This window comes from Myxocyprinus asiaticus, chromosome 37 (assembly GCF_019703515.2).
Source record: "Myxocyprinus asiaticus isolate MX2 ecotype Aquarium Trade chromosome 37, UBuf_Myxa_2, whole genome shotgun sequence".
Lineage (NCBI taxonomy): Eukaryota > Metazoa > Chordata > Actinopteri > Cypriniformes > Catostomidae > Myxocyprinus > Myxocyprinus asiaticus.
The window spans coordinates 12164088-12179409 of record NC_059380.1 but is presented as its reverse complement, the minus strand read 5'-3'; the positions used below and the strand labels follow the sequence as shown (position 1 = coordinate 12179409).

The 15322-nt window shown below is 37.2% G+C and overlaps 1 protein-coding gene across 2 annotated transcripts in view; it reads right to left on the bottom strand.

Moving 5' to 3' along the window:
- Positions 1–3393: 3393 nt before the first annotated feature.
- The window catches only part of LOC127428274 (synaptoporin-like), a 54997-nt gene continuing 43068 nt past the window's right edge, over positions 3394–15322 (bottom strand). Inside the window, exons 4-6 of one of the 2 annotated variants that reach the window (XM_051676510.1) lie at positions 9604–9802; positions 6236–6427; positions 3394–4755 (exon numbers count right to left, since the gene is read on the bottom strand). In XM_051676510.1, coding sequence (XP_051532470.1) covers positions 4489–4755; positions 6236–6427; positions 9604–9802 — 658 coding nt within the window. In that variant the 3' untranslated portion in view covers positions 3394–4488. The remainder of the gene's footprint in view (positions 4756–6235; positions 6428–9603; positions 9803–15322) is intronic. The other variant, XM_051676511.1, reaches the window with a different exon arrangement.

Sequence of the window (15322 nt, the reverse complement as noted above, 5' to 3'; positions counted from 1 at the left end):
ATATGCTCTTTGTTGTTTGTCTGAGGTCGCAACTTTAAAAACATATCCTAATGTGCATGTTGGGAAAAGCTGTTGTTAGTAATGTATTATAGCTACAATGGAGTTTAAATCCACATTTTATTTTTATTCTGTTTTTTAAGATTCTGTTTCTTGGTCTTATCAAGCAGGGGCGGAGCCAAGAGTTTTTCACAGGGGTGGCCGGGCAGGGGCCAGCGATGTGGAGGCACAGACATTTTCAGGCAGCATTTTCGTATCGTCAGGGGTACATGTTAAGTCTCCTGTGTTTTGCGGTTGTACAGACACGGTTCCACTTCTAAAAAAGTAAATTGTGCCCAAGACAAAAAATGACAAAAATGGCAATTGCGAGTGGGGTGGCCAGGGGTGGCCACCATGGACCGAAGCTTGGCCACCCCACTGGCAGTTGCCTTTGGCAATCCCAACCCCCTAGCTCCGCCCCTGTTATCAAGGCTAATCAAATAAGCTAATTTGTGAAATTGACTATGTTAACCCTTTGTACAAAAGGTCAGATGTCTTTGCTTCCAATGAAGCACACAAGAACATTTTCAAATCAACTTGTGGAGTATATAAAAGATCAAGTGCATGTGGAATATTAAAGCAAAAGAGAGACATACCAAATACCAAGAAAATCTGAAATTCGTGTTCATTTTCCAAATTTTCACTCAAAATGTTATGCGTGTAATATCCTTTGTAATAATACAAAATTATTCATTTAGAAAAAGAAGCATTTTACGCAAGTGGATTCAGACTTTTGAACCCCACATGATTTGCAGTCATTGTTATTTTATTTCTATAGATAGGTAAATGCCCAAAGGTCACAAAATCAATCTATTTTGTGCCTGTGTTTCTCCTTACTCGAGACACTCTTTAACTCCCTCTTTCTCCATCTCTATACACTTTCACTTTTCTTCCAGTAAATGCAACTTCAGGTTGTCCTATTCTTCTTTTATGAAAAAGACAGAGCTCTTCTCCCTGAGAGCGACTATAACATGCCGTGACATATCTTTTCATTGCTATGGTAACGGCACTGAGGTGTACATGAAAAGAAGTCAAACCAATGTGCTGTAACAGGAACATCAGATCAGGACTAGGTCAGAATGGCCAGCTATTGGCAGTCCTTCACCCACTAGGGCATTCCGATTCAAAATGACAGTCACATTACACTTTGTGAAGTACTTATAAGTTTTGAGCTGTGTATCTCTGAGCACGTTACATTTCTAAGTTTAAAAATGTTGCAACCAGCATCGCTGGTAAGCCCACTTCTCAATTCACGTCTTCACTGATCAACAGAGATCCATAACTTGTAAGTGTACGAAAACCTTATTAAAAATCTGGGTTACAAAATCTAATTGAAAACTGGAAATAAAAGGATTTATAAACAAAAAACATTGTCATAAAATTGCTCTCTTTTGAGCACCTATCTGCTCCTGATCAATTTCAATCTGATTATTGACTTAAGTCAGTAAGTCCATTGACTTAATGGCAGTCCGATTCCACTATTTACAGTAGCTCCTGTTTAACATGATAAAAGTTCATAGAACAGAAAACAATGAAGTATCTAGCATTCTACCATAATGCTCTAAACACTTCTAAAATACAGTATACAGGTGCATCTCAATAAATTAGAATGTCGTGGAAAAGTTAATTTTAGTAATTCAACTCAAATTGTGAAACTTGTGTATTAAATAAATTCAATGCACACAGACTGAAGTAGTTTAAGTCTTTGGTTCTTTTAATTGTGATGATTTTGGCTCACATTTAACAAAAACCCACCAATTCACTATCTCAAAAAATTAGAATACATCATAAGACCAATAAAAAAAAAGTGAATTTTTAGTGAATTGTTGGCCTTCTGGAAAGTATGTTCATTTACTGTATATGTACTCAATACTTGGTAGGGACTCCTTTTGCTTTAATTACTGCCTCAATTCGGCGTGGCATGGAGGTGATCAGTTTGTGGCACTTCCGAGGTGGTATGGAAGCCCAGGTTTCTTTGACAGTGGCCTTCAGCTCATCTGCATTTTTTGGTCTCTTGTTTCTCATTTTCCTCTTGACAATACCCCATAGATTCTCTATGGGGTTCAGGTCTGGTGAGTTTGCTGGCCAGTCAAGCACACCAACACCATGGTCATTTAACCAACTTTTGGTGCTTTTGGCAGTGTGGGCAGGTGCCAAATCCTGCTGGAAAATGAAATCAGCATCTTTAAAAAGCTGGTCAGCAGAAGGAAGTATGAAGTGCTCCAAAATTTCTTGGTAAATCGGGTGCAGTGACTTTGGTTTTCAAAAAACACAAATGGACCAACACCAGCAGATGACATTGCACCCCAAATCATCACAGACTGTGGAAACTTAACACTGGACTTCAAGCAACTTGGGCTATGAGCTTCTCCACCCTTCCTCCAGACTCTAGGACCTTGGTTTCCAAATGAAATACAAAACTTGCTCTCATCTGAAAAGAGGACTTTGGAACACTGGGCAACAGTCCAGTTCGTCTTCTCCTTAGCCCAGGTAAGATGCCTCTGATGTTGTCTGTGGTTCAGGAGTGGCTTAACAAGAAGAATACGACAACTGTAGCCAAATTCCTTGACACTTCTGTGTGTGGTGGCTCTTGATGCCTTGACCCCAGCCTCAGTCCATTCCTTGTGAAGTTCACCCAAATTCTTGAATCGATTTTGCTTGATAATCATAAGGCTGCGGTTCTCTCGGTTGGTTGTGCATCTTTTTCTTCCACACTTTTTCCTTCCACTCAACTTTCTGTTAACATGCTTGGATACAGCACTCTGTGAACAGCCAGCTTCTTTGGCAATGAACGTTTGTGGCTTACCCTCCTTGTGAAGGGTGTCAATGATTGTCTTCTGGACAACTGTCAGATCAGCAGTGTTCCCCATGATTGTGTAGCCTAGTGAACCAAACTGAGAGACCATTTTGAAGGCTCAGGAAACCTTTGCAGGTGTTTTGAGTTGATTAGCTGATTGGCATGTCACCATCTTCTAATTTTTTGAGATAGTGAATTGGTGGGTTTTTGTAAAATGTGAGCCAAAATCATCACAATTAAAAGAACCAAAGACTTAAACTACTTCAGTATGTGTGCATTGAATTTATTTAATACACGAGTTTCACAATTTGAGTTGAATTACTGAAATAAATGAACTTTTCCACGACATTTTAATTTATTGAGATGCACCTGTATGTATACATGCATGAATGGACTACTTGTGCCAGCATAATTGGCTCGGTTTCACATATTTTAAAAAAGGAGTATGGAGAATGTAGTTTCTGATCGGCTGAAAGTAAGATATCTGTTAAGTAACAGGGACATTTTATATGTGGAGTTCAAAACGATCACTTAGAGCAACTTTAAGCATGGTGAATAAAAGTAATTCTTCTTCTTAAAGAAGAGTGAGTGCTGAGTCATTTGAGGAACCATCAAAGCACACTTCAAAACTCATTGTTTCAATTAATATGAAGTAGCCCGGTAAGTTTAGTCCAGAGGAATGTACAATATCTTTATTGGCATTGCACAAAATGCATCAAAGCATTCACACTCATTGATTAAAAACGCAGATATATCAAGACAGAAACCCGTTCACATTGAAATGCAACAGCAATCAGAACAAGAACATTAACATGCATTGGGGTGTTTTTCTCTTTTTTTATAGTCTTTGTGATTAATAAACCAGCATGCATGTTAAGAGGAACAAATGCATATGAGGGAGAAGAAAATACATATGATGGCAGGGAATGTAATCGTTGATTGTATTTCTTACAATACAAGGATTAATACCTTGCATTTTAATCACCTTGTGATCATAATAAAGGTGCCAGAATAGACAATGTGACCCTGTTATAAGGACATTTTTTGAAACTAGGATAACATGGCACAACTTCATGCAGTTCATCAACACAGTTCAAACATTAGAAAGCCATATAAATATGCACCACAGATTTTGTTTAGACACAATAGTGCAAACACAATGAACACTGGCATTACATTATTCATGGGTTAAGAAATCCGGAAAACTGACAAACATTTATCTAACATCTATAGTAACAATAGAAAGCAATATGTTTTCTGTTAAATACTCTAAATTACAAACACCCATATCACCTTCTGTACTGTAGGTGATCATCATTATAGGACAGTAAGCTTAACTCTACTTGTTTTGAGTTTTACTTTTGGATGTAAAGACCTTATGTCAGTAAGCAGTGGTATTTCAGAAACATTTACAGACAGATTAATTTAAAAATCATACAATGCATCTGAGGACCCCTGTCATTCATATTAAAAAAAAAAAAAACATATTCTGGACAAGCAATAGCCTTTATGTTTTTTTGTTTCATCAGAAATAAAGATTGCAGTTTAATATATCTGTTAAGTTAATTTACTCCTCCTCTTGTGCTAAATGTTGAACTTTGCCCTTAGAAATTAGTCAGCTCTGTAAGGGGATTACATTTATGAGGCAGAGGGAGTTACTGATTTGTGTTGGAGATGGGCCCAGTTGAAGCGTAATTTCCCATGTGGCTGAACTCTGATTGGCCGAAGTCCCCTGTTCCAGTAAAAGTGCCTCCTGATTGATCAACGCTTCCCTCGTTGTAGACCTGTTGGTTGAAGGCAGTGCCCTGTTTTTCAGCAGACGAGGCAGGGTACCTCGCTGCACCTCCCTTGTGCCATCCAGTCTCTTTAAACACAAACCAAATGTTTCCAGCCCACAGCACAAAGTTCAAATACCCGAATACCTGTGAATGAATGGACACAAAAGCCGTGATGAACATTGTTGGGGGAGTTACTCAAAAAAGTAATCCACTACCTTCACTGAAATTGTAATCAGATTATGTAATCAAACTGTAATCAACTACTTTACCAATTACTTCATGGAAAAAGTTCACAGTGGAAAAACACGACTAATTACTGTACTTTGAAGTTACCTTATAAAACCCCAACAAACCAACAGAAATACAAATGTGACGCACTGAAGTACTTTAACATTTACTGAACACAATAACAAAATAATCAATTTGCAATTGCAAGATGGCAACTCATAAAGGGCTGCTCAGCCTTTAAAAGTTAGCAGAAATGCAAACAGACTCACATTTCAATGGAATCATGTCAAAAAATCATATTTCACGTAGAAATTTTAATCTCTTACAAATAACAATGTAATTGAAAATAAGTCTGTAATTGTAATCTGATTACAGTAATTTAGATTAAGCATGTTACATTATTTACATACATTATTGAGTTTTATTACACAGTTTTCTGGAATACTCAATTCTGATTTGATAATCTTGCTATCCAGGGGTCTGATCTTTCTGAATAACGAACGTACATCTGGGGATAAAGTGATATTTTCCTGGACACTGGTCATCTGAGTATTGCAAGTCATCTTCCCAGCATTACTTCTCAAATCGCTCTGCTTTCTACAAGTAAGCTAATAAAATAATATGAACTTAAATCAATATTTCATGTCCATTTATTTATTTGGCAAGTAGTCAAGTAATAAGCGGGATAATGAGCAGTCAGACATTCATTTTCACAACATAAACACCAGAACACAGATGCAAACTAGGGGGATTTCAGCTGTTTCTGGAGACTCTGCAGTCTCTTCTCACATAAACATTTATTGTTTATTTGGTAAGTAGCCGTGTAATAAGTGGGTTAATCTACAGTCAACCGGAATCCGTCAGACGGGGCCATGTGATAATGACCGACTGACCCAGTCTCACACGTACATCTCTGAGACGTCTGTTTGAGATCTTTTTTATCTAGAAAGCATCACAATCTAATTAATATCTGCTAAACATCTTAAAAAGATCAGATATACAAACATTCTAAATCATAAACATCACAAAAACATCTGCTGAATGTCTTAATGACATCAAAAACATACTTATTGATATATGTCTTATAGACATATTGCAGATCAGCAAACAACTTAAAAAATATGTCTTCCAGATGTAAACACACACATCAAATAGCACCTGGCTGATGTATGTGTGCTATCAGGGGACTGTTGATTAACCCTTATGTAACACATTACTTCCAGCATTGGTGATAAATACAAGGGATAGGTACCGTTTCATTCTAAAGCCTTATAAATAGAATTGCACACCTGCATACATTTTTCAAATGCAGAAAAAGGATGTGTACTGACATACAGCACAAATACAACTAATAGGTGTGGCTGGAATGGTGAAACCTTAGTAACTCAAGTCTTACCACCGATGTATTCAGGCCAGACCATCTGGGTCCATATACTGAGCTGCACTTGTTGGCCTGCACTTTACAAGCCGACATGAGCAGAATCACCTCATCTGGATCAGTCGCTGCCTTTACATCTGAAAGACCTTTTGCCCAGGCAGATGAGCTCACCAGCCACATAAATGAGAACACCACCGTCACTACGAAGTCCTGGGAAGCATGACGAAAGCACAAAAGTGTTACAAATATTTTTTTGTTTCTAGTTACTAATGGAAAGATGAGTTGTGTAATTATTGCACCACTGACCGGCACCTAATGGAATTGCAAAAATAATGATCAAACAGGTTTCCCAAACACTAAAAAAGATAGCCCCACCCCAAACTCACACTTCACCGTAAAAACAAAACAAAACATGAATTGCAAGCAAGTAAGAGTTATGCTAAGTATGACACATTTTCATAATGTCTTATAAACAGGGGCAGCGCTAGGAGCAGGCTTACCGTGCTTAAGCCCCGGATGTTTCAGTAAAACCCCAAAATGTTTTTATAAAATTGTAAAATAAAATCCTTTAGAACAGCTCTTCTGCTCGCTGTGCATCAAACATGACTCCTAAAATCGTTTATCTGACTTCTATTTGTGAGGAAGAAAATCCTGCAAAGTTTCTGACTAGCCCTCGTGCAGCTGCAGTCTTCCTAAAACACACACACTGCAATTATATGAATGTTTCGTTTCTGTAATATCCACGTGTGATTCGCGCAGCCTGTAACAGACTCTTACTTGATCTGATCTGGATGCATAATGTTATTTGTGCAAAACTATCCATGTTTAATTATAATTGATTTCAACAATTGTGTGGTGTGTGTGTGTTCTGTCTACTTGTTTGTGTATAGTAAGAAAAGATTATATAATGTAATATGTGCTTGACAAATAGGTAAGGAATATTTAGTTATTATAGATAATATTTATTTATTTATTTATTCTCACAAAAATAGCTTTTAAAAATTCAGTGGTTGGAAAGAATTCGAGATTCACTGTCAACATAATATGAAAGAGGAATAGACTGACTTTTCTGTCATCAATGGCTGCAGCAGTGTTAAACCTTACCTGTGCTGTACTTTTGTTTGTAAATCTAACATATTTTAATGTCTGGTATTGATTGTCTGTAGTGGTGGAATAAATCAGTTGGAAGATCTGAAAAGTTTTCAATCCAACTCATGTTATGCTCAGGCCTAAGCATTATGTTTTGTATTCTTTAATAAACAATACTGAATGATTTATTTCATTTCAAAATGGAGTCTTTGCCGATGTAACTTTTACACATATTATAAAGTATATCCTGTGTATAAAGATGTCTCATGGAGGGGGCCTGGGTAGCTCAGCAAGTAAAGATGCTGATTACCACACCTTGAGTCACAAGATCGAATCCAGGGCGTGTTGAGTGACTCCAGTCAAGCTTCCTAAGCAACCAATTGGCTCGGTTGCTAGGGTGGGTAGAGTCACGTTAACTTCCTCATGGTTGCTATAATGTGGTTCTCGTTCTCAGTGGGGTGCATGGTGAGTTGCGAGTGGATGCCGCAGAGAATAGCTTGAGCCTCCACACGTGCTAGGTCTCTGCAGTAACATGCTCAACAAGCCATGTGCTAAGATGCTCAGATTGACTGTCTCAGACGCGGAGGTAACTGAGATTTGTCCTCCGCCACCCGGATTGAGACAAGTCACTAAGCCACCACGAGGACCTAGAGAGCATTGGGAATTGGGCTAAGCCCCGGATGTCCACTGGCCCTAGATCTGCCCCTGCTTATAGCTAGATTTGATGTGGATGTTTAATAAACAGTAGCTTGCTTCTTGTTCATAAATCTTTTCCAATCCACAGTTTTTCTGACCAATCACTCGGCGCCGCCATGATTCTGATTCCGATTGTTTTCTGGTTCCGGTCTCCATAAGAAGCAATGTAAAAACTACCGAAAAGAGTAATCAAGGCAGAAAACAACAACCATTTAAGTTTTAGTTGGAGTAAAAATGAGTTCAGGCTCAACTTGGGCAGTTGTTAGCTGTCATAATTAGGGATGTGCACAGATAGTTGACATTCGGTTAACTGCTCGACACGCCACTATTCGAATACCAATATCACTATTCGCTTATTCTACATGTGCAATAGAGGTCTCAACCCGACCTAGACTCAGTGAGTTCTGACAAACCATCGGGTTTGGGTCAGTTTTTCAAGTATAGAGTGAGTTAGGGCCTGTTCAAACATGCTTTTCTGTGCGTCTGCACTGTTTTTCTATGTACTGATAACATGCGCTGGATGGGCATATTGACTGTTGTGCTGAATCATACTGTTTTCCCTTTCAGGGTCTCGTGCAGTATCACCACATATTTAGACACCAAGTAAAGTTAAAAAGACCTTTATTTTTTTATAAAGGTATCATGAAACACCTGTGTTGTTTCATTTGTTGTGCTGTGCTGCTTTCTGAAGAAGTTCAGGTTGCAAAGAGGACTTCATATGACTGATAAACATGATTCCAGGTTGTTTTTCACCAAGGAAAGTTTCAGCGCTTTATAAACGTTAAGACAGTGTTTTTCCTTTTGCTCTAATGTGCATATTTACATACAATAGTTATTGTACAAATTCAATGCCATTTGATTTTAAACCATTTAAAAATCAAAGCACCCCAAAGAGGCTATTTAACTGCAGCAGTGTTAACTTCACTCTCATGACAAAACTTGCATTTGCTCCATCACGGAAATGTGAAGCTGCCCGGGCAGAGCGCATATACAGGCAGTGACAATTTTTATATTTTTGTTTGAATTTAATGTGAAATTGTATCATTTGAAGATCTATGTATTTTGCTATTTAGGCTCATAACTCTGTGCACTTTATATGCTGCTATTTTGAATGTTTGAGGAAATTCGATTGCAGTAAACATTCTTTAATCCCGCGTCACGATGAAAAACCGATTAACTATTCATGAAACCTCGCAGTTAACCGAATGTTAAAAACAGTAACCGTGCACATCCCTAGTCATAACAACTCAACGTAGTTAATGATATCAATGAAATTAACCTCGGGCCATAGCTTCATGTCATCTACCAACTCATTAAACTTTGCCAGGTACGGCACTGTCAGAAGATGATCATCGTGACTCTGTAAGTATTGCCACTATGGAGCCATATACTGTAAATCTTTTTTGTTGTTGTTGCAATTTATACAATTTATTACACTAAGCATCAAAATATCTGTAAAGAACATCCGCAGATGCGAGTGAAAACACTGAAGACCGGAAAACAAAAACAGGCTTCCGGTATGTACGTTATGCATTAAGGAAAAAGATGGATAGCAAGGTGTTGACGTGCATATAGGTTGTCTAAAATACAGCAGTTCTCACAATGAGAGGTCCACGGTTGTTCTCACGGTACTTATTCTGGTAAAAGATGTAGACCACAGTGGCCAGCAGGGAGTAGAGGAAGGCGAAGACAGCAATGGTGACAAAGAACTCGGCAGAGGAGGAAAAGTCTCCGATCAGGTAGAGCCGCTCTTGCCTCCTACCCCCACACATTGGCACGTCAAATTCCACCCGGTTCAACCTGTTACATATCATACACAAAATTGTCATACAAACTATCAGGTAGACTATTCTTCACCATGACCTTCACAGGGTTGCTGCAGAGTTTTTAAAATCAAATGTAAGACTTTTTAAGACCTTTTTCAAGACCTGAACATGTAAAATTAATACTGTATCCCCATACCAAAACAAACCAACACAATCTCAAAATAAGTCATGTATCACAGACTCTTCTTAAAAAGGCAGGGGCACACATTCAACATGGCCTTAAAGCTACAACATGTAACTTTTGGCCCTCTAGCGGTTAAAAAAATAAAACTGCATGCTTCTTGCGGAAGAACATTGTTTTGGTTGTGCTTCGGCTCTGCTCCTCTGCACGGATGAATGTGGTTCAAGGCATCGGTGTACACATGGATACAGGACATCTTATCAGAGCAAATGAACAAATAAATAACGAAAGAAAGGAAAAGTCGGATTTCCGAAAACATGTAATCTGAGCAGGTAAGTGCCATAACTTATGCTGTTGTTTTGACTTATTGGAAACATTGATATCTTGAAATAAATGACGTAATAAAAGTTAGGCAACGTTCGTTAACATTAGACATAACGATTGCTAGTCTGATAAGGTCAAACATGGTAAAGTTTTTATAACTGCAGGTTATTCTGGCCAAATAGACCATGATAGTAACTCATTTATAGATTGTCATTGTTACCAACCAGTGGTCAACATTATTTCAAGACTCACATGTCCTTGGCAAGCCTAGGACTAAAGGATTTATTTATGTAAAATATTGCTGTCATAAAGAAAAATACACACATATGCTAGCAAGTAAAAAGTTCTGCGATTACAGTATAATTATTGTATTTCACTATACACACACACACACACACAAACATGTGTGTGTGTGTGTGTGATTACACAACTATACATAAACCATATCAATAAAATATCTTACCTGTATCTTAGAAATAAGTCATCCCGGGGTCGCTTTTAAATCCTTTCAGTTGTCTCCACTTCTGAAAAGCCAAGCTGATTTTGATTCGGGTTTTATTACGAACTCTGTCGCTTTCCCTTTTTGCTTGTAGACTCTGCTCTGTTCATGGTTTCTTTGTTTTTACAACTGGTGATTCCCCGGAGGTTTGCCGTTTTGAATGATCCATGGTCAATTTTTCTCGTTCGTTGTGACCACAAACTTTCAGCTTCATGTTACTCCCACACACGTGCTACAGTAGCCGGAGCTTATTTTCTCTGTGTACGGATATGACGTCAACATGCACGGGCGAATGACGTATGCATGCAATTTCCCGAAAAATTTGTCCCGACAGCTCTAAAATATAAATCATTATTATAGGTTTATCAGTGTATTTGGGTAAAGACATGGTTTGGTAGATGGATTTTTGTTGCACTCTTTCATTAATAACATTTTGTTATTTTTTAACACAAAAAAAAAGTTACATAGTGTAGCTTTAACATATCAAATAAAACAGGGTAGGCTATATGCAAGTTTAAAATACTCAAGATATGTTTTCCACATCTATATCACATTAAAATTAGTTTATGTACCATTATATAAATAAATACAAATTAGAGGTCGACCGATATTGGATTGCGCTAATTCGATAATGTGTTGTAAGAAAGCCAGTTGGTCTGGCAATAGTTTTTAAAAATTGTTAGCCTATATTTCATGCTCTTAGTCTGTCCTTCCTGTGATGGGGAGGACCACACAGAGGCTACAAGAGTCTAAATTTAATTAGATTCCAGGTGCACTTTATGAGGGGGGGGGGGGCGGGTTGATTCATAGCTTGGAACTTTTAACTTTAAAGGCACTTTAGCTTTGAAATTCACCGGGGACTCTTATTATAAAATGTTTGCGCTTCACTGCATCCAGCTGCTTAATCAAACAAATAAGGGATATAAAGGTTGTCTCTCATTTGGAAGGCTGCGTCTTCCGGAGGTCGGATTTGTCGGCCGCATATGTCGTCGAGGCTGTCTCGTTTCATAAAAGCGAGTAGGACACTTCGAATGCAGCCTTCGAATGCGACCTTCTTTCATGGGAATTTGGAGGATGCATGAGGTGTATCCTTCATGGGCACTCACAACCCACAATTCTTTGCTTCAACGGAAATGTCTAAAAAAACAAATAATGCCAATTTGCCTGTAAATCTGATGTTCAATTCCCAAGTTGAAGTACCTCAGTAGATGGGTGCAGAGTATATAATATGTATAATTATATTAATATATAATTAAAATAAAGTACGAGACTAAAAGTACACCTGTAAAATCTATTTTCTTTTCTCTTTACATCATTATAACTCTCCTAAAATGTACCTCATACATTCCCGTCTAAAGGGATTTTGTTACCTTCTCACTCAAAGCGCTGGCGCTTGTTAAAGAGTGGCGTGCTGTCATAGCAACCATGTCCATTTCCGTTTGTCCTATGAAGGCCGTCTCGTTTAAACGAGACTTGTTTAAAGGAGGACGCTCGGTATACTGCAGCCTTCAAAGGACACGTCCTACCTAGCACGCAGCCTTCGAAACGAGACACAGCCAAAATGTGCACTCCTACAATAATCTACAACATATTACAATATAATTAAACACTGTCATATTTCATCAACACTACATCATCATCAATAGTTGATCTTTAGTGATAGCTTGTCATAAACAGTGCCATGTTTTCACTTTGAAGGACGCAGCGCATGCATTTATTTAATTTAATCGTATTCTTTTGAAGTTTGATAATCACATTAGGTCATATCACAATTCCTGTCTTTCTGCCCCAAATCTGAGACCTCTTTAAAAAAAAATTAAGACTTTTGTTGTATTATCTACGATTTTTAAGACTTTTTATGACCTTACATTTTGGAAAACTGAATTTAAGACATTTTAAGACTTTAAGGATCCACAGGAACCCTGCCTTCAGGCCGGCATAATGTTAAAGAGTAGGCTGTATCTGGAGAGTCAAAACTGAGTGGGATGGGATAGTTCACTCAAGTTCTAGGTTTTGTCTTTTTTAGCTATTTTAAACTATATGTTTCAGAAAAAAATCTACTAATATCATACAGTTACATCAATTTTTGTTTTGTCCTCCTCTGCTATCTATGAACTTGAAACTCAGTGAATACAGAGGAAGACCTGAGGGCTACTTCAAAGCATCACACTGACCTGTACAGAACATCTTGTGTGTGTGTGATTGACCTTTCGGGCAAAAAGCCATGCAAACAGCCTGTTCTTGCAACATGGACACATAATGTTCTACCAAATAATTCCTGTTTGTCAAAAACAATCAAAACAGTTTTGATATGTTCAATTTGAATCAGTTTTAAAGAGAATAATAGTGTTGATTCATTATGGTATTATATTGTCTTCTTTTCCTTAAACTGACAGTGTATGATTTCATGTAACTATTACCACAAAGAACCTGGTGTATGAATGTAGCACACAGTATTTTGTGTCAGCCACATTGAGTATAAATTAATTTGAAATTAGTGTGAGGTTGTTTTTAGGAAGAATAGCTTTCTCATCTCTCCCAACTTCTGAATAAAATGTATACCCAAGACAGAACTGTCTGAAATATTTTAAGACATTTGAAATGGATGATATGGTTGAATTTTCTTAATTTTTCATTTATCCATGGATTTAGATGTGGAAAACCTATAGCAAGTTAAGAGTGGCTTCAGTAAATCTGTGAATTGGCAGGGTTCAGAAATTCATCTGTCAGAGCACATTTACCATCAGATTCAATTTAATGTATTGTTGACATGATCAATTGACTGAAGTATAGTTTTTAGAAACTTTTAAGCAATACAGTAACAATCTGAATACAAAGTTATTGGCTTTATTAAAGGCCAGATGGGCTGGTTTGAGTATTTCTGTAACTGCTGATCTCCTGGGAGTTTCACGCAAAACAGTCTCTAGAATTTCCTCAGAATGGTGCCAAAAACAAAAAACATACAGTGAGTGGCAGTTCTGTGGAAGGAAATGCCTTGTATCAACAAGGCATTTCCTCCCACAGAACTGCCACTCACTGTATGTGAGAGCGGTCAACAGAGATTGGTCAGACTGGTTCAAATGACAAAGTCTACGGTAACTCAGATGACTGCTCTGTACAATTTTAGTGAGAAGAATATCATCTCAGAAAGCTATTCTGAGATACGGGTTGGCGCTATTTTGGAGGCACGAGGGGGACCTACACAATATTAGGCAGGTGGTTTAACGTTGTGGCCGATCGGTGTAATATATATATATATATATATATATATATATATATATATACACACACTACCGGTCAAAAGTTTTGAAACACTTGACTGAAATGATTCTCATGATCTTAAAAATATTTTGATTTGAAGGCATATGCTTAAATGTTTGAAATTAGTTTTGTAGACAAAAATATAATTGTGCCAACATATTAATTTATTTCATTATAAATCTGAAATGTAATAAAAAAAAAAAAAAAAGGTTTTGAAATTGATGACTTGGACCAAATAATAAAGAAAAGCAGCCAATAAGTGTCCAACATAGATGGGAACTCCTTCAATACTGTTTAAAAAACATCCCAGGGTGATACCTCAAGAAGTTGGTTGAGAAAATGTCAAGAGTACATGTCTGCAAATTCTAGGCAAAGGGTGACTACTTTGAAGATGCTAAAATTTAACAGTTTTGATTTATTTTGGATTTTGTTTAGTCACAACATAATTCCCATAGTTCCATTTATGTTATTCCATAGTTTTGATGACTTTACTATTATTCTACAATGTGAAAAAAAGAAAGAAAAAGAAAATGATAATAAAGAATGAGCAAGTGTTTCAAAAATTTTGACCGGTAGTGTATATGCAGTATTGTGCAAAAGTTTTAGGCACTTGTGAAAAATGTTGCATAGTGAGGATGTCTTCAAAAATAACTACATAAATAGTTTTAATTTATCACTTAATGTCATGCAAAGTCCAGTAAACATAAAAAAAGCTAAATAGGTGTGACCACCTTTAAAACAGCACCAATTCTCCTAGGTACACCTGGACACAGTTTTTCTTGGTTGTTGGCAGATAGGATGTTCCAAGCATCTTGGAGAATTTGCCACAGTTCTTCTATCTATTTAGGCTGTCTCAATTGCTTCTGTCTCTTTATGTAATCTCAGACTGACACGATGTTCAGTGGGGGGATTTGTGAGGGCCATGACATCTGTTGCACGGCTCCCTGTTCTTCTATTCTAATCTTTTCTATTTGCAAAATGTTTGGGAGTCTAACATTTATATTTCCTATTGACACACTAAAGATAAGCTGAAGATATAAATAACCATCTTAAGACAAATGCTTTTGTGAAACATCTTATGTGCCTAATACATTTGCACAGTAATGTATATATATATACAGTATACACATATATATGTAAGCTAAAGGATCATATTAAAGCATCTCAAACTTTAAAAATTTTCAAAATGCAACATTTTAAATAACCAGGTCAGTAAGTTTCAACCCAGTTTTAGATGTCACAGTATATTTGATGATCATTTTCTAGTTTTACCTTCTTTGAAGTAAATA